General features: G+C 40.7%; 1 protein-coding gene across 4 annotated transcripts in view; it reads left to right on the forward strand.

The window, feature by feature from the left end:
- cacna2d3a (calcium channel, voltage-dependent, alpha 2/delta subunit 3a) overlaps positions 1 to 26431 on the forward strand; it is a 150344-nt gene that overhangs the window by 33198 nt on the left and 90715 nt on the right. For all 4 annotated transcript variants that reach the window (XM_080295138.1, XM_026155216.2, XM_026155217.2 and 1 more), the window contains one exon: positions 21244 to 21360. In XM_080295138.1, the coding sequence (XP_080151264.1) occupies positions 21244 to 21360 (117 nt within the window). The remainder of the gene's footprint in view (positions 1 to 21243; positions 21361 to 26431) is intronic.

Consider the following 26431-nt stretch of genomic DNA (forward strand, 5'->3'; position numbering starts at 1 on the left):
ATTCTAACAAAAATTCAGAACAAAAAATCTGGGGGCCTGCGTTTGATGTGGTAGATTTGTGGGAAAAAACAAAACAACAACAACAAAAATGAATATATTCTGTAAGTAATATTTTTTTACAGCAAAGCAATGTGTTTGTTGTCACAAACAAATGTACAGTCAGGTCTAGAAATATTTGCATGTTGGCTTCTTTGTGTCTGTCTTGCAACACAAACATTGCAACATAGACACTCATCATATATTCAAGAGGTTTACAAAAAGTTTAAACAAAAATAACACGTTATTCATTTGGTCCTTTTCATTGCATTCATCTATTATCCTTCCATTTCCCCTTTTCTTATACTCAGGACACTGGGAAAGCACGACAAACCTGAAACAATGAACATATTGTAGTTCACTTAATTATTCCTTCATCTCATTTTTAGTTATGACTAAAACATCTCCAGCAACCAATTTGGAATGAATAATAATAATTGCATTAATAATAATAGTGCAATAGTGCAGTTTATGCCTGTTGTCCCCGCTGTGTAAAGTCTGTCTGTCTAAAAACAGGAGTATCTGTTTAGAGATAACAGAACATTTATAGCTACAAAATACCAGAATTTGAAACATTGTAATGAAGCCCAACGCAAAACAGCCTTCAGTTCTAGTTTATTAGTTACAGTGTGTTACTGTGTGTCTATCTCCTCTTTAATGGCCTAAGATATGACGATCTTTACTTTCTAACCCCCCAAAGTAATAAAAATCTCCAGTTGGTTTGCCACTGCATTTTCAGCTTCTTACTGGGTGCTGTGCCATGTGCTGAAAGTTGAGGAGCCAAACAGCCACTGTGCATGATAGCTGTTTCCAGCTGCTTATCTGCTTCCTTTTAGGCCCTGCTCTCGTCTCACTATATGACTGAGTGGTCTGTCAAGGCTGTGGTTGCATGCATGTGTTTTCACATTCCTCCCCATTCGTTCAAAGTGTATTGATCGAATTTTGAGACATGTCCATGTAATGATTAATTCTCCATTCGCCTCCACTGATAGATTGGGTTACGGCAAGCGGGGCAGCAGGGAAGGTGCGGTAGCCAGCCAAGAGGAGTTTATGATCCATGCCTTTTTAAAAGATCTTTAAAAAGATCTCTTTCACTAATGTGTGTTTGATTGGAATTTACAGTTTACCTACATTATCTGTGTGTGTGTGTGTGTGTGTGTGTGTGTGTGTGTGTGTGTGTGTGTGTGTGTTTTACAAGCTCTGGCGAGTGTCTCTTTGCCACCAGACACAGGACTCAGACCAACATGCTTTTGAGGCAAGGAGGACAAGCGTGAAATTAATTGTTCCACTTCATCTCCGGCCAGCGCTCTTCTTTTGAGGGAACAATTTGTCGGCTGGCATACAAGGGAGAATATAAGAGGAGGGGGGCACAGCAATGGCTTGGCGTTTCCTGAGAGATCCTGTGATCCAGCAGTGATTTCCTGCTGTGGATTTCGGCTGGCGCCTCTGTCCCCTACTTAAGTATACAGAGTGTTTCACAGGGAGCAGAATGCAACATCCGTCAAGCTGCAATTGTTTCAAACAGTTTCTCAACCCCTCTCTCTTCTTCTCCCATTTCTTCAGACAGACACACTCAATAGTGCCTCAGTGACATGATGGCAACAAACAGAATTAGCCACAACTACGTGACAGCCTGAGGCCCTTCCACTTCTCTCTTTCCTCTCCTCACCTCAGCTCTACTCGTGTTCTCACCTCCTGTCTCCTCCTCTTCCCTGAGCCATGTTCACTGTAATTACAAACATGGCTTTGGGGAATCTGTGGCCCTTTATGTTAAATGATGACAGTGCGAGACGTCTGTTCTGGTGAAAATATTTTAGGAGAAAACATGCTCGTACTTTCCCATTAAAGAACACACGCAACCACCTGAAAGCACAAACATGCCCAAAGTGCACTCCATCCTAAGGACAATCAATTCCCAATTGCATTTCTCTGTCCTGGGATTTAATTTAACAATTTACCAAGGTCTTCGTCCGGCAGGTTATTAAATCGCCTGCGTTTCGAAATGTCCAAAAAGCAATGCAAATGTTTCATATCAGAGTTAAAATGTTATTTTCTGAGGGATGACGTTGATATATTGGTAAATTCAGTCATACTGCAAAACACCAAAAACTCTTACATATAAAATATTTTTCAAGCATGGAGTGTATAAAGAGTTCATTATGCAGACGGTGTGTCCGCTCTTATAGACAGTATTATATATTCTACTTTTAACCACGCAGCAATGTACTATTAAATATTAAGAGGAAAAAGGGTCCAGGCTAGTGAACGTGAACGTCAGTGCTGCATGTTTTGAAATGCTTTCAAAAATGCATTTTCCAGTAAGAAAGGAAAAGTGGTTGTTAGATCTCGAGATGCACACATTGAGTTTTGCTGACTAACAGTGAATTTGAAAACGGTTTGTTTACAAGAAAACTCCAAAAAGCCCCAAAGATTAAGTTGTACTAGCTGGTCTGGGTGGCTCTCACTAGCAAAATACACGAGAAGATTTGGGGAGTTTTTCTGCACAGCCTGAATGGAGGCTGTTACCTGTTGATTTTGACATCTACTGCTGTGTATTGAATGTTGTTACCAAGTCTTTAAGGATGACAGAATGAAAGAAACAACAGGACGAGTGTTTAAATTGATAGTAATGGTGCCTTGAGCTTCGTCTACCCTTTACTTATTTTCATGGCCTTTTTCAAACATCGACACAGTTTTTTTGTTTGTTGTTTTAACCCCAGTTTTCTTCTTTTTGCTCGTTTTAGTGGTTTAGTACATTGACTAGACTGCAAATTGGACTCACTGGTCTCGTTGTCCTTCACACACACAGACACACATGCTCAAACACACGTATTCACGAGCTTCTCTGAGTCTCTTTTGTTCATCAAACCAGACTCATCCACTTGTAGTGAGACAAGCATGCAGAGGCTAACAAAACACACAAGGATGCTTTTTATGAATGAAAACAAAATCAAATAATGCGTGGCCAAATATAGACTTGTAATTCAGGGTAGTCTACTTGCCTTTTTAACACATGCTTCCAAATTCTTCTTTCTTTTTTCTCATATGAATTTTTCTAGCTTTGTTAAAAGAACATCATTATCTTGTTTAGTGTTTTGGGGCCCCGACATGAGTCGTTAACATACAATCAGTAATCAGTAAAAATCACACGTTCTTGCTAAAGTTTTGTTCATATAGTCATGTCTGTCCACAGATGTTTTGAGTGTAAGCATTCACTTTGTGCACGTCTGTGTGTGTATGTGTGTAACAAAGGCGGGGCATCCAAACAGCTGTGAGATTATGAGCGAGTTGGCCAAGTTGAAGTGTTCTCTGGTGACGCGTAAAATGAGCTGGGATTTGGGGGATTGGGGTTCAGAATTACTGTGGAGTGAAGTTTTCCCCCTCATTAATCACTTCACACTTTACCACAATGAAATGGCAATCATAGATACCAACACATCCAGTATTATGTCTGCAGTCTTTAAATGATGACCTCCAAGCTGTCACAGTCTGGCGAGAGCAGACTGTATGTATTGTGAAGAGTGGACCCAAAATGCAGACACCAAGGAACTTGGATCAAAACTTGAGTAACAAAAAGCGAGCCGTTTAATGAGGCTGGCAGAAAAGGTACAAATAACGGGCAAGGCAAACAGAAATAAAACTAACATTAACCTAAACTGGGAGAACTAAACAAACAACATGGAAAAACCTGGACATGAAACCTAGAAACATGGCATGGAGAACATGGCGTGAACAACAGACGACCTGACAACCACACACTGAAAACAGAGGACTTAAATACACAGGAGGTGATTAGGGGAAGTGGAGACACATGAGGAAACAGCTGGCACACATGAACATAATGACGTCACAGTGGGAGAGTAAAACTGAACATGATGAACACAGAACACCAGACCTCTTCACAATAAAACAGGAAACATAATGAGACATAGACATGACAACCCGAACTTGACAACGTAAGACACAGACATGAAACGCATGAAGAGCAGGGGAGATTTAACATGGTTGGAAACACGAGGGGAAAATAATAACCAGAAACACTTAGGCATAATAACACAAACTTGATAACAAATGACACGCAGCATGAAACACGAAGGTCGAGGGGAAACTTAAATACAGGGGAAGAAAACACAAGGAGTCTAATAACCAAATGAACTTAGATAACCTAATGAACAAAATAAACTCAAACTTAAAACGCTGGGTCAAAAGACCCAGGATCATGACACAAGCAGACAGAAGCATTGTTAGTGTGACAGCCGCCCTTTTTTACACATTTCATTTATCAAGTTCTCTTTGTATGTAGTTGTTTGTGTCTACATGCAGGTTTGCTCGTCTATTTTTTTAGGCCTTGATGTAGCAGTTGTAGCAGAGTTTAGTACTAAACCTTTAGGTACTTTGTTGTGTGTCTGTTGAAGAGAGGAAAGCAAAGCTGGGTGTGCAGAACAATGAGGTGTAACTGTGAGTGGTAGGACAACAATAAAGATTGAAAAATAGAGTAATGATTGTATGGAAAAATCTGTGTTGATTGCAAAAGGTTTGACATAACAACATTGATTTCACTATTTTATTACATGTACTCTTGGGATTGTAAATAAGGTCATTATCTTTAGTCACACATGCACTTTATTCTTTTCAGAAGCCTTGAAAACAGAAAACTTTGTGCTCAAAGCAAGTCACACCATAGTATGCAATTATCACTAGCTGATGTGCTTCAATCCTAGTGGACATGAGCAGGTCCTCCAGCATTAACTTGTTGTGTTGGAACATAATGTGTTTTCAGATAACTCCAGTAATGCTGCGGGACATAGTAGCAGCCCTGTAGTTTAAAGGCCTTCTTTCTGTTGACCGTGGCTCAGGGGGAATCGCATCTGTAACCGGAAGGTCGCCGGTTCGATCCCTGGGCTCTCTGTCCTGGTCGTTGTGTCCTTGGGCAAGACACTTCACCCTACCGCCTACTGGTGTTGGCCAGAGGGGCCGATGGTGCGATATGGCAGCCTCGCCTCTGTCAGTCTGCCCCAGGGCAGCTGTAGCCTCCACCAGTGTGTGAATGTGAGAGTGAATGAATAGTGGAATTGATTGATTGATTGATTGAATCTTTATTTTGAACATGTTGAAAAAGTATAAAAAAAAATAGAATTAAAAGAGACAAATGAACAAAGCAAACAAAAGGAAAACGAGCAACCACAACTCCAAATAACGTCCATGTTCAAAAAGGAGCAGGAAGAAGCATAAGCTTATTTAATCCCACCCCTTTTCCACTATCTAGTATCAATAGACTACAGAAATACCTCCTTGTAATTACATTATATGTTATGTGTAATTTTTTTTTTTTTTTTTTTTAATATATACACATATATGTTTCTATCTATCCATACCTACGTATATACACACATACGCACATATACACATTTTCAATAACCCCATTAACACCTGAAGGATACACAACCTACAATTTTATATATATTTAATATATATATATATATATATATATATATACACACATACATACACACACATACACATATACATATATATACATATATATATATATATATATATATATATATATATACACATATATATATATATATATATATATATATATATATATGTATATATATATATATATACATATATATATATATATATATATATATAAAAAAACACCCAGCACGCCCCTGCGGGCGGTTTATCCTTCAAGCTCGGGTCCTCTACCAGAGGCCTGGGAGCTTGAGGGTCCTGCGCAGTATCTTAGCTGTTCCCAGGACTGCGCTCTTCTGGACAGAGATCTCCGATGTTGTTCCCGGGATCTGCTGGAGCCACTCGCCTAGCTTGGGAGTCACCGCACCTAGTGCTCCGATTACCACGGGGACCACCGTTACCTTCACCCTCCACATCCTCTCGAGCTCTTCTCTGAGCCCTTGGTATTTCTCCAGCTTCTCGTGTTCCTTCTTCCTGATATTGCTGTCATTCGGAACCGCTACATCGATCACTACGGCCGTCTTCTTCTGTTTGTCTACCACCACTATGTCCGGTTGGTTAGCCACCACCATTTTGTCCGTCTGTATCTGGAAGTCCCACAGGATCTTAGCTCGGTCATTCTCCACCACCCTTGGGGGCATCTCCCATTTTGACCTCGGGACTTCCAGGTTATACTCGGCACAGATGTTCCTGTACACTATGCCGGCCACTTGGTTATGGCGTTCCATGTATGCCTTGCCTGCTAGCATCTTGCACCCTGCTGTTATGTGCTGGATTGTCTCTGGGGCATCTTTACACAGCCTGCACCTGGGGTCTTGCCTGGTGTGATAGACCCCAGCCTCTATGGATCTTGTACTCAGAGCTTGTTCTTGTGCTGCCATGATTAGTGCCTCTGTGCTGTCTTTCAGTCCAGCTTTGTCCAGCCACTGGTAGGATTTCTGGATATCAGCCACCTCCTCTATCTGCCGGTGGTACATACCGTGCAGGGGCCTGTCCTTCCATGATGGTTCCTCGTCTCCCTCCTCTTTCTTGGGTTTCTGCTGCCTGAGGTATTCACTGAGCACTCGGTCAGTTGGGGCCATCTTCCCAATGTATTCTTGGATGTTCCTTGTCTCATCCTGGACTGTGGTGCTGACACTCACCAGTCCCCGGCCCCCTTCCTTCCGCTTAGCGTACAGCCTCAGGGTGCTGGACTTGGGGTGAAACCCTCCATGCATGGTCAGGAGCTTTCTTGTCTTTATGTCAGTGGCTTCTATCTCCTCCTTTGGCCAGCCTATTACCCCAGCAGGGTACCTGATCACGGGCAGGGCGTAGGTGTTGATGGCCCGGATCTTGTTCTTACCATTCAGCTGACTCCTCAGGACTTGCCTGACCCTCTGCAGGTACTTGGTGGTTGCAGCCTTTCTAGCGGCCTCTTCATGGTTCCCATTTGCCTGCGGGATCCCCAGGTACTTGTAACTGTCCTCTATGTCTGCAATGTTGCCTTCTGGTAGTTCAATCCCCTCAGTTCTGACTACCTTCCCTCTCTTTGTTACCATCCGACTACACTTCTCCAGTCCGAACGACATTCCAATGTCATTGCTGTATAGCCTGGTAGTGTGGATCAGTGAATCGATGTCTCGTTCACTCTTGGCATACAGCTTGATGTCATCCATGTACAGGAGGTGGCTGACAACTGCTCCGTTCCGTAGTCGGTATCCGTAGCCAGTCTTGTTAATGATCTCACTGAGGGGGTTCAGGCCTATGCAGAACAGCAGTGGGGACAGAGCATCTCCTTGGTAGATCCCGCACTTGATGGTAACTTGTGCTATGGGCTTGGAGTTGGCCTCTAGTGTTGTACGCCACATCCCCATTGAGTTCCTGATGAAGGCTCTTAGCTGGATAGCGTAGTGGTTAAACTACACGCCTTTGGAACAGAGGATCGCAAGTTCGATTCCTACCTGGGGCGTCTGTATCCAGTAAGGGTCCTAAGGCTAGACCCCCTATGCTAAGCAAGCCTACCGCAGACATGAGCGAGACAGATAAATATGAAGGCATGCCGGCTCGGACGTCGCCCGGATCAACAAGGTCCGCGTCAGGTGTTGAGGAACCAGGGCACCCTGACGAAAAGTGGGCTACTGGAACAAGAAGGCATCGGTGGGCAAGGGACGAAAACAGGGCGTTGTTGGAATGCTACTACGCAAGTAACCCCGGCGGAAGGGGCTACATGAATAGGATGAGGGACCTATGGATATATATATATATATATGTATATATATACATATATATATACATATATATATACATATATATATATATATGTATATATATATATATATATATATATATATATACACATATATATATATATATATATATATATACACATATATATATATATACATACATACATACATACATACATATACACATACATATATACCCATACCAACAAACCCGTGCATGCGCACACACATGAAAATATTAGACAAGAACACCCTATCAAATCTCTACCTTTTCCCTGTACCCTGTAAAAACCATATCCTTAAACCGCTTTTTAAACTGCGCCATGCTTGGACATTGCTTCATATCTTTACTTAGTCTGTTCCACAGCTTCACTCCACACACAGAGATGCAAAAACCTTTTAATGTTGTACGGATACGAGGATGTTTTAAATTTAATTCCCCCCTCAAATTGTATCCCCGTTCCCTTTTAGAAAACATTTTTAGAATATTGTCAGGAAGCAGGTTATTTATTGCTTTATATATAATTTGTGCTGTGAGAAAATGAACCAGATCTGTGAATTTTAGAATTTTTGATTTTAAGAATAGTGGATTTGTATGATCTCTGTAACCAGTTTTATGGATTATCCTTATGGCCCTTTTTTGTAATATAAAGATTGATGATAGCGAACATTTGTAAGTATTGCCCCAAACCTCTGCACAGTAATTCAAATACGGTGCAATCAGGGAACAATAGAGAATGTGGAGTGATTTGTGGTCCAGAATGTGTTTTACTTTACTCAAGATTGAGACACTTCTTGAAATTTTGTTATGTATATGATTTATATGAGACTTCCAGTTTAATTTATCATCTATAATCACACCACGAAACTTATGTTCAAGTACTCTTTCAATTTCCACACCATCTAAATGAATCTGCACTTGTGCATTTCTAAGGGAATTCCCAAATAAGGTAATTTTAGTTTTACTTAGATTTAGCGATAGTTTGTTCCTGTTAAACCATTTTTTAATTTTGCACATTTCTGAAGTAATTGTATCCAGCAGCTCCTTTAGATTCCCCCCAGAACAAAAAATATTTGTGTCATCTGCAAATAATACTAATTTTAATATATCAGATGCCTTACAAATATCATTTATATAAATAATAAATAATTTTGGACCCAGTACAGAGCCTTGTGGAACACCACAAGCAATGTCCAAGCATGATGAGGAATGGACACCCAGCTTCACAAATTGTTTCCGGTCACTTAAATAATTTTTCACCCATTGCAGTACAACCCCCCTAATCCCGTACCGTTCCAGTTTATTAATTAATATGTGATGATTGATTGTGTCGAATGCTTTCTTGAGATCCAGAAATACTCCAGCTGCATACTGTTTCTGATCTATAGCATTCGTAATCTCCTCAATTGATTCGATTAATGCCAGAGATGTTGATCTTTTTGATCTGAATCCATATTGACTGTCAGAGAGTAATTTATATTTATCTAAGAATTTGTCTAATCGTTTATTAAACAGGTTTTCTAGGATTTTGGAGAATTGTGGTAGTAAAGAAACAGGCCTGTAATTTGTGAAGTGGCGTCTATCCCCGGTTTTATACGGCGGCACAACTTTAGCTATTTTCATTTTGTTTGGCACTTTTCCCGTCTGAAATGATAAGTTGCAAATATATGTTAGAGGTCCTACAATTCCTTCAATGACCTTCTTGACGATTTTCATGTCAATATCATTACAATCAGTGGATGTTTTATATTTACACATGTGTACAATGTCAATTATTTCTTTTTCCTCCACTGATGTGAGGAACATTGAGTTAGGGTTCCTATCAATCAGGTTTTAACTACAGTCTACTGATGGCAGTGACTCAGGAATTTGTTCTGCCAGTTTTGGTCCAATATTTACAAAATAATGATTAAAGCTGTTGACCTTATCAGCAGTGTTTTCCATAATATTGCCATTATCGATAAAGTATTGTGGATAACTTTGTTGTCCAGAATTATTTTTAATGATACCATTTAAAACATCCCATATTCCTTTCATATTATGTTTATTGTTGTTCAATATTTTACTATAATACTCCTTTCTACATACACGTATAATATTGGTCAACTTATTTTTGTATTTTTTATATTTATTTTCAGCTTCTTTTGTTCTTTGTTTTAGGTATTCCCTATAGAGTGTATTTTTCTTTTTACATGCATTTTGTAAACCCTTAGTGAGCCATGGTCTATCTGAATATTTGTGCTTTCTGTTGTATTTTATTGTTGGACAGTTTTTATCGTACAACTCCATGAATATTCTTAAAAATATGCCATATGCAATATCAATATCAGCTTCTTTGTACACATTGTCCCAGTCCTGATTTAATAGATCGTTCTTAAATGCAGTCATAGTTTCTTCTGTCCTTACACGTCTGTATCTCAGTTGTTCTTCATGCTGATTTTTCTTATAATTAGTGTCATAAACTGCAAAAACTGGTAGGTGATCACTGATGTCATTAATTAATAATCCGCTCACAATGTTGTTTTCCATATTGTTAGTGAAAATATTGTCAAGTAAGGTGGCACAATGTGGTGTAATTCTGCTAGGCCTGGTTATTTTAGGATGTAAACTCAAACTGTACATAGTGTTTAGGAATTCGTCGGTCATTTTATGCTTTTTTGGATTCAACAGGTCAATATTAAAATCACCACAGATAAACATAACTTTTTGATTTGTTTTAGAGAATATTTCCTCTATGAAGTCATTAAATACTTGAATACTAGAGCCAGGTGTTCTATATATACAGCTAATTATTACATTTTTTTCTTTTTCCTTATAAATTTCAATTGTTATACATTCTAGTAAATTATCAATTACAGTTGTCATACTTTCTACCACCTTGTAGTTTAGGTTTTTATCCACATACACAGCTACTCCCCCTCCACTCTTGTTCCTTCTATTTACAAAATTCACTTCATATCCCTCCAGTCCAAAGTCCATTCCTTTCTCCGCATTGATCCATGTTTCAGAAATGGCAATAATTCCAAATGGATTTGTCAACTCATTTAGATATTCCTTTATATTGTTGAAGTTGGCATACAGACTTCTGCTATTAAAATGGATTATTGATCATTTATTTTCCGTGTTGATGGTGTGCTTAAACTGTTCATCAGTGAAGTAGCAGCAGTTACAGCTGATGTTGTAGAAGAAATTATTTTCCGGGTCTATATCCTTTTCTAAGTCTAGAACATTATGGTCTGTGTATCGAAATGTTCTCAGTTCCAGATTATCATAAAGAGAATTCCAATGAGTCATGTTGATATTGTTGCCGGATGCAGATGAAGTTCTTTTGGACTGTGCCATGTGTTGTGTTGTGTGTCACGTCACATGTGTATTCATACCTCCAGAGTAAGTTGACCTCAGTATTTGTCCAGCTCTTCCATATTTCTGATGACCAACACTTTGGCTTGTTCCGGTGTTCCATTGAGTTTAATGAATACTTTGCAGTTGGTGGTCCATGTATTTTGAATTTTTCCCTGTTTCTTCAAGTAACGTGCTTTCCTGGCAATGTCCGCATTTCTTTTTATCAGATGTTCGTTCATGAAGACATCGGATCCTTTCAGTTTCCTTCCTTGTTTTAACAGTGCTGTTTTCTGTTTTCTGTTTGCAAATCTCACAATGATGGCTGGTTTGTTACTGTCATTTTTTCGGGGTAGAGGGTGGCAAGCCTCAATGTTGTTATAATCCACTTCCACACCTTTGGACCGTAGAAAGGTAACCACTTGATGCTCCGTGGAGTTGACATCTTCCTCTCCTGGCCCTCCTACATTGTCAGTGGTGACCGCCCGGGCGTATGACCGGGGTTTGATGCGAAGCCCCGTGATGATAACATCGTTCATCCGGGTGTACTGCTCCAAATCCGCCACTCTGTTCTCCAGGTACGCCAGCCGCCGATCCTTCTCGGCGTTCTGGATGCGGAGAGCCTTAACTTCCTCGACCAGGTCCAGGATGGCTTTCTGCTGCAGTTTGACAGTAGAAATCTCCTCTGTCATAAACTCCAGCGACTTCTTAATATCGTCTCCTTCCTCGGCTGACAGAACTTTTTTCGGGCCCATGCTGAGAGACGCTCTCGTAGCTTTGCCGTGACGACCGGCTAGCTACTTCCCAGAATTGTAAAGTGCTTTGGGTGCCTTGAAAAGCGCTATATAAATGCAATCCATTATTATTATTGAAGACATTACACTGAGCAAATACTCACCAACCCTGACTCCTCAGTTGTCTTTTCAGTCATCGAACTGCTATCCTGCTTTAACTGATTTATTTCTGTTCTCCTGGGAAATGGTATTTCTGGATGTATGTCAGTTGGCTTCGTGCAATAATGATGTGATGTGAAGAGGATGGCTTCAGGCTAATTGGGCCCAGTCTGCTCTGGCCCAGCCTACTGAACATAGTGCTGCAAACTGCCTGTGGTAAGCTGAACCCTGTTAGATTCTCACTGACCACACTAACATGATCCTAAACGCTTTAGTTCAGGCCGTGGGCTCTCTGCGTCTGCCCTACACCTCGATGAAGTGTGTATTATCTGTCACTTCTGGCCATTTTCATTGTTGTGGGTTTAGTGGAGCTGCAGATGAAAGTATATGACTGTTAATGGAAAAGTAATAGGATATGTATTTTTATTTCAGAGAGGAAGAAAGGAAAAGCAGGAGATGCTCAACGTATAGGAAAAAGAAGAATCTGTAGGAGAGGCACTAAAGCGAAAGGGAGGAAATTGGCAAAGAAACTTGTCAAGCCAGTTCAGGTGTGAGCTGCCACTGACCTGTCAGCTTTAACAGCCCACCAGAGTCTGCCAGGAATCAGGATTGGCTTAAAACCTTGAATCTCTGTCCCTCAGCCATACTGCAGTTGTCAGTGAGCCAGTGGGATTATTGCACTGATTTTCATACGGTTTTGGTCGCTGTGATTTGGATTCTGAGTCATCAGCCAGTCACTTTGATTGGACACAGACTGTGTTATTTGAGGCTACAATTAATTAGCTGTGCTGTTGAGTTAGGGACTAATGTTTGCGTTAGGAAATGCAAAATGTGGCTGTTGTAATTGTCAGGTAATTGTTAGTCCTGGAAAAAAAAGTCTAAACAGACATTAAAATGATGTAATTAGGTACGCCTTCATTGCTTTGTGGAATTGCTTGCTTCCTTTATTTATGTCCTTTTTGCTTTCTTGCTCTGCCACTGTGGCAGTCAAACAGAAGCCATTTTGGTTAGCTCTACTAGGACATTTCAAGAGAATTTTGAAATTTGAAACTTTCTGGCTGTAGCGTGCAAATTAATTTGGCAGTGAAGGCACCGTTTCAGCAGCATTTCAAAGACTCGCAGACTATTCAGTGTGACGGTTAACAGAGTGTTGATGCTATGAAATGGAAATTAAGATGAAACACTGGCTGCTTCCCTTTATGAGCCTGATACATCCCAGAATTCTTGCTATCAGTAGCCCTGCATTGTTCATGTTCTGCTTTGCTCAGCCCATCTTAAAATCTCTCTCCTTCCTTACTAGTACTAGTAGAACCTTTTCTTTGGAACAGGAGGGTTGCCTGCTCAAGTCAGACACTCAGATCCTGAAAAAGTACCTGAATGAATTTGACCCTCTTCTAATTTTTTTTCCACTATCACTGCTACCATTAATCAGGTGGTTTTTCCAGCTGATTAATATAATATAGACTTGTGTAATCTACAGGGAGTGCAGAATTATTAGGCAAATGAGTATTTTGTCCACATCATCCTCTTCATGCATGTTGTCTTACTCCAAGCTGTATAGGCTCGAAAGCCTACTACCAATTAAGCATATTAGGTGATGTGCATCTCTGTAATGAGAAGGGGTGTGGTCTAATGACATCAACACCCTATATCGGGTGTGCATAATTATTAGGCAACGTCCTTTCCTTTGGCAAAATGGGTCAAAAGAAGGACTTGACAGGCTCAGAAAAGTCAAAAATAGTGAGATATCTTGCAGAGGGATGCAGCAGTCTCAAAATTGCAAAGCTTCTGAAGTGTGATCATCGAACAATCAAGCGTTTCATTCAAAATAGTCAACAGGGTCGCAAGAAGCGTGTGGAAAAACCAAGGCGCAAAATAACTGCCCATGAACTGAGAAAAGTCAAGCGTGCAGCTGCCAAGATGCCACTTGCCACCAGTTTGGCCATATTTCAGAGCTGCAACATCACTGGAGTGCCCAAAAGCACAAGGTGTGCAATACTCAGAGACATGGCCAAGGTAAGAAAGGCTGAAAGACGACCACCACTGAACAAGACACACAAGCTGAAACGTCAAGACTGGGCCAAGAAACATCTCAAGGCTGGTTTTTCTAAGGTTTTATGGACTGATGAAATGAGAGTGAGTCTTGATGGGCCAGATGGATGGGCCCGTGGCTGGATTGGTAAAGGGCAGAGAGCTCCAGTCCGACTCAGACGCCAGCAAGGTGGAGGTGGAGTACTGGTTTGGGCTGGTATCATCAAAGATGAGCTTGTGGGGCCTTTTCGGGTTGAGGATGGAGTCAAGCTCAACTCCCAGTCCTACTGCCAGTTTCTGGAAGACACCTTCTTCAAGCAGTGGTACAGGAAGAAGTCTGCATCCTTCAAGAAAAACATGATTTCCATGCAGGACAATGCTCCATCACACGCGTCCAAGTACTCCACAGCGTGGCTGCAAGAAAGGGTATAAAAGAAGAAAAACTAATGACATGGCCTCCTTGTTCACCTGATCTGAACCCCATTGAGAACCTGTGGTCCATCATCAAATGTGAGATTTACAAGGAGGGAAAACAGTACACCTCTCTGAACAGTGTCTGGGAGGCTGTGGTTGCTGCTGCACGCAATGTTGATGGTGAACAGATCAAAACACTGACAGGATCCATGGATGGCAGGCTTTTGAGTGTCCTTGCAAAGAAAGGTGGCTATATTGGTCGCTGATTTGTTTTTGTTTTGTTTTTGAATGTCAGAAATGTATATTTGTGAATGTGGAGATGTTATATTGGTGTCACTGGTAAAAATAAATAATTGAAATGGGTATATATTTGTTTTTTGTTAAGTTGCCTAATAATTATGCACAGTAATAGTCACCTGCACACACAGATATCCCCCTAAAATAGCTAAAACTAAAAACTACTTCCAAAAACATTCAGCTTTGATATTAATGAGTTTTTTGGGTTCATTGAGAACATGGTTGTTGTTCAATAATAAAATTATTCCTCAAAAATACAACTTGCCTAATAATTCTGCACGCCCTGTATGTAATATAGACTTCCTCTTTGCACTCCTTGTGCCAAGTTGCTCGTAATGAGGAATGTAGGAAATTAGTGGATTTATACTTAATGTATAATCTGCACAATTTACTACGCCCTCTATTTAGTTATTTTAACCTTGTGTAGGGCTGTGCGATATGACCAAAATCTCATATCCCGATATCAGACATCTATCGTTCGATAACGATATAAATCACAAAAATGCAACATTTTCTGTAAGTTCTGTGAATCTCGGGCAGCTCGACTTGCGTGAAGTGTTTCCAGCTGCGCGTCGTGTAGCTGGAGTAGAGTGTTTTAACCGATGCTGAAACGATACATTTTTAGACATAAGTTGTAACGGCGCCGTTTTCTTTGTGAGTATTTATTACACGGCGTGCTGCGGGGAAAAGCCTGTTCTAACGTTTGAGTCTAAGCTTTATTTTTTAGCACCTGGCGGCTCTTTTTTGCTTCTCATCCATAAATAATCTGCTCTTTCACGTGATTCAGTTTATTTTGAAAAGTCTCAACAGGATCTTGAGCTTTATTGTGAAAGGTTTATGTGGAACATAAACAAGCGGACGCACGATGGTGTTACCATCGTTGTTGCTAATGACAACGCATAAAAACAGGCGCTTGTCCGTCTGTAGTGTGGTGATATTAAATATAAGAGAAAGAGAGAACTTTAAGAAATGAATACAGCCACTGCAGTGACCATCAAAACCATGAACAAATATTGCCGTAAACAGTTTATTTTGCAACACCATGAAACAAACGATAGCGTAAAATGAAACGATAGACGTTTTTATAGCGTATATATATCGTTATATGAACAGCCCTAACCTAGTGTATGCTATCTGTGTCCACTTGCAACAAATAGCATTTCACCCTCCCACAAATTTTCGCTTAAGTATTGCCTGTCTGTGATTTTTCTGCTCTTCCATCATCCTATTTCTATACTTGTTAACTTCAACCTTAAATATCTTGCTGCCATCTCTTTATTTCCTTGTTACTCTCGATCTCTCTGGCTATTTCCCTTAATCTGATCTGCCCTTTTGTCCAAAGCCACCTTGTGGAAGCATGTCTGGCCTTTCCCTTCCTCTCACCAGTAATAACCAGTATTGTTAACACTTTCAAAGGGAATGCCCTCAAACGCTCTGTGGCCTACCATCACAGGCTTCCAGCAGGTTTGTATCCTTGCTGACCGCACACCTCCATAAGTCTGGAACTTTCTCTTCTCAGCCTCATCCATGTGCTCTCTGAGATCTTGCATTGTTAACATGGGGATTATGCCTGGTCCAGGCCATGGTGAAATTGTCTTTGCCTCGAACTTTAGTTTCTTGCCCAGGTTAATGTCTAGATGCCAACGCTGGCAGAAGTAGAGCCAACATTAGCTCTAGGTTCTATGCTGGGCTTCCTTCTACCTTGAATATTGTGGTAGGTTTTGATTTGGCCCTTTGAAGTGATCCCCGATCCCCGGGCTCTCTGTCCTGGTTGTTGTGTCCTTGGGCAAGACACTTTACCCTACCGCCTACTGGTGTTGGCCAGAGGGGCCGATGCCGCGATATGGCAGCCTCGCTTCTGTCAGTCTGCCCCAGCCCAGGGCAGCTGTGGCTACAACCGTAGCTGCCTCCACCAGTGTGTGAATGAATAGTGGCATTGTAAAGCGCTTTGGGTGCCTTGAAAAGTGCTATATAAATCCAATCCATTATTATTATTATTATTATTTGAAGAAGCATCCATCTGCAGCCTGGGAGAAAGTGTAGTGACAATCAGATCACCCATTAATGCTCCTACTGGGAAATGTCACGCTGGAGTCTTGGTCACAGGCCCTGTGTATTCTGTCTCTGTATACCTTACAACCAGGTACTCACAGGCTGACTTCAATCTTATTTGGCAGACCCACCAGTGACTGTAACACTCAACAGCCATTCCCAAAGTCAAGAGTGCTGCAGCCCCGTTAAAAAATATTCCATTGTGTCCACGCAACCTAAAATCTTCACTTGTTGTTTGCCACCCAGTCATATCCAAAGTGTTAACGGGTGAACCACCTGCCACCAGAGACAAACTTCAATATCAGAGCTGTAAATTTAGAGTAATGAGTAGTAACACAAACTAACCACCTCCTATTAACTGTTCAAATTCACTTTTTATATAAATAAATGAAATGATATACATATGTAACTTAACATACCTGTGAGTAATTTTAAAATTCAATTTCTATTATTATTGTGGCCCACACGCAGTACCTTTGTGATCCATCAGGGGGTCCCTGCCCACATTTTGGGAATCACTGCTCTAGCATGGTTCTTGATGTTGCTGGTGACACGAGGTCGATGTAACTAATAGCTTTGTTTGATGTGGATGTCTGCCTTAAAATGTTTCGCCACAACACAGTCAGGTAGAGTTATGGGAGTACCTTGTTGTGTTGCAAACATGTAGGTACTGCAGGAATGTCCACAAGAATGTATCAGTATTCCTCCTCTTTAGAAGGAGCTCAGAACTGACTGACCTTCTTGGAATTATCTTCCGAGACCCCGCAAATTTAAAAATCCTACATTGCTTTGTTCTCAAGTTATCGCATTCAAAAGATTTTCGGAAAACTTGACCTCTGACCTTTGTTGAGGTCACTGAGATTTGAACTTGCCCAAGACTTTTACGTGAAGCTCCCACATTGCCTGCTTCTCGAGTTTTTGCCTTCACAAACTTCAGCTGATTAGCAGGGTGTTGATCATATCCCGTCATCCTTTTATGGCTGAGGGGTAAAAGCTGCTGTTTCTGTTAGCTATATGCCACTTGATCCAGATGTAAGGGACTATTTTGCAAGAACTGGAAGATTCTGCTATTCATGGCCATCATCCAATCTCTTTTTGGCGTTCAGTAGCTAGGCCAGTGTTCCAGGTCAAAGAATAGGTGCACTGCATTGTATCTACAGTTTATACACAATAAAATAACTTGTCTTAAGTCTTGTTCTCTGAAATCACATCATCACATTTTGGCTAATTCCTCGACTACAAAGAAATTCACCATTTTTGAAAGTTTTGGTATGAAACAAGTGTTGCCCTCTGTTTTGAAGTTGCAGTTTTTCAGATGATTGCTTAAATCCAAAAGCTGCTGCTTCAATGTGTGATGCTGTCTTCATTCCTCTCCTCCTACCATGATCTCTCTTTCCCTCACTATGCTTCTCTTGTGTGGTTGCTGTACAGGAGTAGCTAAAGCATGCATCTAAGCAGGTTGGCATAACATTAGAGAGGGCATGCTATTTGATATGGCGGTAATCTTCTGTTAAATCCCCCAAGAGTGAAACACAGCCGCCTGCAGCTTTGCACAGATTTCAAAAATGGCTCTTTTTTCCCTCCTTTTTCTCTGTACAGATATACACCCTAACTTAGATCAGCTCTGCATATGTGTATGTGACATGTATGGGTGTGGAATTACTGAGACTTAATGTCACTGTCCCCAGTTAAGGCGCTGGTTAAGCTAAGCATCCTAATATAGGTTTATAGCAGAATGACGTGATTTTGTGAAGTGCAGATACTGAGTGCAGTGGTGTGTTCATCAGCACTTAATGTGTGGTCGTTCAAATTTGAAGTTGGCAAACTATTACTTGGTACCTAGTCCTTCGTCGTATATTGTAACTGTTTCTGTCTGTGTAATTTTACCCGTGCACCTCCTGGCAACAGAGACCCTCCTTCATATATATATATATATATATATATATATATATATATATACAATACCCAGAGTGATTTTGGCTTGTGCACTTATATATGTATTTTAGCCTTTTAACTGCAAGCATATAGTGCTGTTTAGTCAAGTCTTCAGTCACCCTTCTTTATAGTTTGATTCCAAGAAGCCAGACTTTCTTGCAATTTAAAGTGGTCTTGAGAAGTTGTTCTGCAGGCTTTTTAAAGGTCTTTCAATTTCAGTATAATTATTGTACCTAACCATTTTCATTCTTTAGCTGAATCTTTGAAAAAAAGCTATAAATAATACATGAAAAAACACATGACAGGCATAAAATAGTATTTTTGCACCATGTGTGTCCTTAAAAAATTGAGTAAACTTAACAAGTGGAGGATTACTGAAGTGGCAGGCCTAAACAAACTATCCCCATCAGATGAACAGTATCTGACAGTCATGTCCTTAAGAAATAGGAAGAAATGCTGCATAAAGCTGACACAGGACCTAAGAGATCCATTTGGCCCTTCGATTGATCTATTTACTGATTCCTAAAGCCTTATCAGAAATAGTCTTAATGCAAGGATGGCTATTAAGAAATCATTGACAGGGAAGGGAAACGAGTAGAAACAGGCGGGGGCCAAATGCACAAGAACTGAAACGGCCTTGAAATGAGTGGCAAAGGTCTTATGGAGTGATGAATCCAACTTTCACATTCCTGGTTCAAATTATCATCACTATGTTCATAAGGAGGTCAGGAGAGAGTATCTACAGCCATCTCTAAAACACAGTGGGGGGTCATGGCTTGGGGCTGCATTTTAGCCAGTGATGTTGGGGATCTTATCTAAATTACCAAGATATAGAAACGCACACTGGAACACTGTCAGCTGTGGACTGGCCTCCTCAGAGCCCCAATCTCAACATTATTGAAGCAGTGTGGGATCATCATGACGGAGAACAGAACGAAAGGCAGCAAACATCTAACGAGAAGCTTTTAATGTCCTTCAAGAAGCCTGGAAAACTGACCCGACGAAACCGACCTAAAAAAGAAATCTTGTCTAAGAGATTGATAGGTTCATCTAGCAGAAACTTATTGCTGGAACGCCAAGACAATTCTACTACAACAGCAAAAGCATCAGACACCAGGCTGAACTCTTTGGGTAGTCTCGTGCACGAGGGAGAGAACCGTGACGAGCGCCGTTCCTGCCGCTCGAACCCCGGTCGCTCTCAGTTAGCCCCCTCGTAGCACTGCTCTTTATTGTGGTTACATGAATATGCATGGATTCATTAACATATGACGTCTTACGTAGGCATACATGTGAACAAAGAGTACCGTCTGTGTATTTGTGCAGGTGTGTGTGCGTGTGTGTGTGTGGGGGGGGTCAAGATGTGACCCCATGAACGACTCCCCTAAATCTGCTGGGCCTGGAAGTCCAGCAGTTCGTCTAAACAAAAGGCACTTAAACAGACATGGATGTGTTTACGTACCATAAAACAGTAAAAGAAGGTACGACCTCTCTCATGACCTTAGGATGAGTGTGTATGCCAGAGTGTCTTTGCAGACTGCTAAGGATCTCACATCCTATCACTACACAATCGATCATACACCTCTAAGAATATATGGTTATATATTTCTAACATGGCAATCCAACAATATAAACCTAACAGAGATTTCAGGCTGTGTTGAAGAGTAAAGGTGTTCAAATAAAATGTTGACTTTAAAGTAGGGCTGCGCGATATGACCAGAATCTCATATCCCGATATAAAACATCTATCGTTCGATAACGACATAAATCACAAAAATGCAACATTTTCTGTAAGTTCTGTGAATCTCGGGCAGCTCGACTTGCGTGAAGTGTTTCCAGCTGCGCGTCGTGTAGCTGGAGTCGAGTGTTTTAACAGATGCATGAAACGATACATTTTTAGACATAAGTTGTAACGGGACCATCAAAACCATGAACAAATATTGCCGTAAACAGTTTATTTTGCGACACCACGAAACAAACGATAGCGTAAAATGTAACGATAGACGTTTTTATATCGTCATCCGATATATATCGTTATATGAACAGCCCTACTTTAAAGCTTATTAGTATTGTACAAGCTCTGTTTTTGCCTTTTATATTATGTCCATGTATATTTGCACATTTCAATCAATCACTGTACCTAATTCCCATTTCTTAGCAAAATATAAAAAAAATGTAAGATTGCTTAAGACTTTGTGTGTTTGTACTGTACATATAAAAATATACATTCTTCGTGTTAATGCTTTCAATACTCATAATGTATCATTGGAAGACCTTAAAGCCATTACAACCTAAAAGATTGCGGGATTATCTTACTTTCCTTACCCTAGCTAAGGTTTCAGCAAAACAGTGTTAAGTATCATAGATATACATGAGTTCATATAGTGTTGCATGTTACGCATATCCCTGAATCTGCTGACAGGATTTAGTGGAACGAAAGCGTTTTTGTGTTGCGGTCACTGTAGACTCAGAACATGATTTTGTGACCTAATGTCAGAAACACAAGAACATTGCATGATTGTGTGTTTTTTTTTCCTGTCAGAAATACAAGGAGTTTGAGCGGGCAGTACGGGTGGAAGAGATCGATGGTCTGTGGCTGGTTAAGAGGCTGGCAGAGAACATGGAGGAGATGTTTCACAAGAAAGCTCAGGCGATGAAGGTATGTTTCCCTACGTTAATTTTCATCCATCACACAAACAACTTGAATAAACCCCCAAATTATCTCAACAAATAACAATGATGTCAAAACTGCAAAGAGAGAGAGACTTTTTAGCTCTATATGTTCAAGTCTTTGTGATGTGATATGTGAAGGAGTGACTATCCAAGAATAGGTGAAGCAAAAGGCAGACTAGACAGACTTCAGCCCCCTGAGATACAGGCACTGAGTGCAAGTATAACCAGCCTTGCCCACTGCCCCTTCACAAGTCCTCTGACTTTAACCTCCATCTGATCTATATATGTATATGATATATATGCATTTCTTTTTTTTTACTTTGCACACATGAAGATGTTTTTGTATTGATGGTTCTTGTGCAAAATCATGTTTTATATCATTTGTAGTTTGACACTGTAAGCATCTATTTTTAAGTAAACTTGGCCGTATATTGTTGGTGCATTAATCCAACGTCGTTTTCATGTCTGTGGATGTTGTGTGTGTCAGTGCTGTAAGGCGCACTGCACAATGTGGCAGCGCGTCCACAGTGCGCTGCCTCTTTGGCTGGGTCTCTCGCTCCAGGTGACTGATCCTATCAGGACAACATGGTGCTGTTAACAGAAATTGGATTTTTTTCTGAGAATTTGGTCAGAGGATGCACGCCTAAAGGAAGTGAGTGAGTGAGAGGCGTGCAGATAGAATTAAGCCATTTCCACGTCTTATGTATGGTACCGTTTCCTGCTTAGGTTGCATAATGGTGCTTGTTTTGCAGTGTTATAATCACCCTTAAAATGTTCAGATTTCCATATGTGGACATAGAAAAGATTATGTATTTCCAACTGCTGTGCGTCATCTGGCATTTCAAAAATATCACTCCTACTCATATACAGCATTTGCTGGCATGAAGGCAAGCTTCTAATTGAATATTTCTACTGTCATTGAATTCTGTAATGAAAAACAAAGGAATGAATCAGTTTTCTAATGATAATGAACATTGTTTTGTATTTCAACCAAATGCCATGTGCTCCACATGAAGATTAAGCTTACATAATTGTATTTTATGACCGAGAGATTAGATGTCTGTGTGCTTCCTTGGGATTCTGTAAAATCCACGGAGACATGAGGTTCAGCCAGTTAATGGCTTCTTGAAAGTCCCTGTCTGGATGCTGGATGCCTGACAATTGTGCATCTCAGTAGGCTTTGTGGGAGTTTGTGTGTTTGTATCTGTATGAAGTAAAAGTTGTGGGGATCGATGTGAAGATCACGGGGTGCCCGGTACGTTTTTAGACAGGGAACAAGTTGTTGAGAGGAAGAGAGATAGAAATGTTAGAGAAAATCATTTGAAAGAAGCATTTGCGTGTGGGAAAATAAGGTGTAAATTTAACCTTTGTTAGCCACGATTTCATTTCACCTCCTTTTGGTCTTGGCCTCGTGATGAATTGTTTGTTTCAGCCATATAATGGACGCATCGATGAGTCCTTTTTTCCTTCTTCTTTCCCATCTTGCTCCATTTTCTCTTTATTACCAGAGCTCTCATCTGTCTGGCCTAGCGTGCACTCCCACAGCTGTCCTTAAGCCATCCCTCTCTCCTTTGTCTGTCTCTCCCTTCTCTGCTCCGCCTCTTCCCACGTCTCTGCTTTTTACTAAAGTATATGTGGCGCTTCAGCGATTCAATTTCCGTGCAGGTGCTCTGCCCTGTCCGTCAACGTGGTTTTATCTCCTCGTCTCCACGTCGATTTCCCCTCTTTATCGCTCACCGCCACCTGCTGAGAGACAACAGCGTCTGTTGCTGTGAAAGCGTGCACCTGTAAAAGCATGTGTATGAGCATTGATTTCATTTGGCTTTAAATGCGCCTTAGAGAGATCGTTTTTCCGGTAATTTTGTTCCTAATTTTCAAAATATTTTTTTTAATTTGGGTACTGAAATATTATTTTAAATGTAACCTAAATTACTCAACATTTTCAAAGCAGGCATCTTGGCGAGTGAAGTAGGAACCCAGCATGGCTGTCATTACTGCATGATCTTTCTTCTATGGCAGGTGAAACCTTTTACACAGTAATGTATGTAGAACTGTGTGTTCTTGAATTGCTGTTTAATGGCATTGGTGTCTATTTTCTTTCTCCTCTCATATTTGCACTGATTTAACAAAACCTGGTGGGAGCAGTTCGTTCTTGTAGTTGCTTTGGCAGATTTAATTGCACTCATATACAACAAACAAAAAGGGCAATCAAACAGTTCTTCGATGTAGACTTTAAAGGACATTATGTACTGCATGTCTGCGTGTCTAGCTTTTGTATGTGCTGTAAATCCACAGACACTTGCGTGGCTTGCATGTTAGCCCGCCATTGTTATTTTTAATTGCTGTTACCTTCATCAGTTCCTGTGGAAGTTGGATATTATCATTGTCTCGCAGACCGCAATTCCTCTCCTATTTCTGTCGCTCCAGAAAAAAAACAATAAAACAAAAAATGCTCGTCTTCAGACTGAAAATGGTGGCAACAGCAGACGGTTAAAGAAACAGCGAACACGTTGTTATCAAAGTTGAAAGGCGTGGAGCTATTGTAATGCCCCCTTTGAAGTCAAGCATGGCTGTGTTTCATGTGACAAATGCACTTCAAAGCAGAGTGGATGCCTCGCTGCTAGGGCTGTTTCTCCTGTAATGGCATTCGGTCTCTGCTCTGTACCTGCTGATATCATTTACCTGTGGCAACTCTGCCTCTGAAGTCCTCATCCTGATTACTAGTGCAGAGTACAGAACGTTTGCAATGTTGTAGGCTAAAAATAAAAGGCAAACATGGGATTGGAAGTGAAATTTCTCAGCCAGTAAAACCTCCTATGATATCTAATTTTCTTATTGCTGAAATGTACTTTGAATGTTAATGTTGAAGTTAGCATTTCTCATCCTCTGCGGGAAATAATTTGATTTAAAATGTTTTTCCCAACAGGTGAGACTTAATACTCACATTTTTTTAAAGAAATGTAACCGATTATTTAAATAAATAAGGACAATGACAACAATATATGTTATATTCTAAGATGAGTAAAATCATTCGATCATCACTGCTCACATGCTAACACTTAAACACTTTCACTTGGGGTTCACACAGATGAACCTTTCATCATATGTCTGCCTAATTATTTGCTTAGCAAATCATAATTTCCTGCTCTCTTGATGGCAAAGAAATATCTATCATCATTAGGGCTGCCACGATTAGTCGACTAGTCACGATTACGTCGACGACTAATGTCATAGTGGACGCATTGTTTGAAGCTTTGTAAAATCCCAAAAGAAGCAGGAATAAGTAGTAGGATTTAAGAGTGTAATAACTAGAGATGGACCGATCCGATATTACGTATCGGTATCGGTCCGATACTGACCTAAATTACTGGATCGGATATCGGAGAAAAATAAAAAATGTAATCGATCCATTAAATATCACGAAAGCACCTCACAAAACTTGCAACACGCTGTAACTCACCTCAGAACGTTAGCACGTCAGAGCAGTATGCATCACGTGATAGAGCGGCTGTGGCATGCGGGACCTGTCGGTGGTCTGGATAGCATTTGGAGCTTCGCTAGCAACCTGGCATTTCATCTCCGACAAAGTTATCCCCGAGAGAAGTAAAGCAAGTGTGTAAGTCCATCTCTGAATGTTTGTAAAGCATTCCTGCGTTAAGCTTAACAAGCGACTGCCTCTCCGGCTGCTACTTCAATCATGAAACTGCTTAACGATCAGCTGATCGGCTTTTCTGTCGCGAGTCCGTGTCTCTAGTTTGTTTTTGGTCCACTTTGCACCAGAAAGAGGAAACCAGCGGCTGAACAACAGCAGCACGTTTAAGCTTGATCAGCTGTTGTTAGAATTTATTTAATATTACTTTCTACTCGAGGATCTTTTTCTACGTAGCTGACGCTGGTAACTGTGCAGGGGCGGATCTAGCAAAGTTTAGCCAGGGGGGCCGATAGGGCATTAACAGGGAAAAGGGGGCACAAAGACATACTTTTCTTTCTTATTCTCATTTAAAATGTCTAGCTTTTAATAAATAATTATCTGACACCCAAAGTTTTAATTTGATGTAAAATGAATAGAAGTCAATTACTGTATATAGTGACTATTAAGTCTAATATATATACCCTAGTAAGCTATAGTACTTTTTCCTTTGGGAAGGTACCATCTGTGCAGTCTGCAATTTTGTTGAAGAAAGATGTTGAATCTATTTAATATTTCTTGAAAAATAATTGATTTCTGTGCATTTTTTTTCACACTGCATCAAATTAAGGTTGATTACGTTGATTAAGCATCATGAGGTGGAGCGTGAGGGGTGGTTCCCTATTTTTTATTTATTTATTTTTGTTGTTGCTGGGAGTTGGAACCCTATTAGTTAGGTTGCTTAATATTTATGCTAAGTACTCTTTAAAATACCAGAATAGGGAGGATGGTGTAGGTCTAAGTTTATTAGATTGATCAGTATTGCTGAACTATGAAATATTTTTTTTTGTATACAGGTATAACAGAATAGCTTTAGTGTAGTTGTTGTTTTAAACTTGAGTATGAACTTATACAAAATGCAGCAAGATATTTAAAAAACAGTTTTGTTGATTAAAAAACACTATATCGGATTCATATCGGTATCGGCAGATATCCAAATCTATGATATCGGTATCGGTATCGGACATAAAAAAGTGGTATCGTGCCATCTCTAGTAATAACGGACTGAAACAGAAGATGGCAGCACTGCATGTACAAGGATGCCAGCTGCCGTTAAACCCCGAAGAAGAAGAAGCTGTGTCCGGTATCGTAGCTGTGTACAAATTCAGGAACCGCATCCTCCAGGAACGCCAGGACCGCCTCCTACAACGCGGGTCTCGCCACTGGCGATATGAGCGCCTACAAAGCGGCATCATACGGCGTGCGGCGCGCGGTGAGAGATGCCAAACGCAGGTACCGGGAACGTGTGGAGTCCCGCTTCCACCAGGGCGACACACGGAGTATGTGGCACGGACTACGCACCATTACGGACTACAAAGCCAGGGACACTGCGCCGATCAACGCCAACTCTGCATTCACCAACGAGCTG

The sequence above is a fragment of the Astatotilapia calliptera genome, chromosome 20 (assembly GCF_964374335.1).
Source record: "Astatotilapia calliptera chromosome 20, fAstCal68.1, whole genome shotgun sequence".
Classification (NCBI taxonomy): domain Eukaryota; kingdom Metazoa; phylum Chordata; class Actinopteri; order Cichliformes; family Cichlidae; genus Astatotilapia; species Astatotilapia calliptera.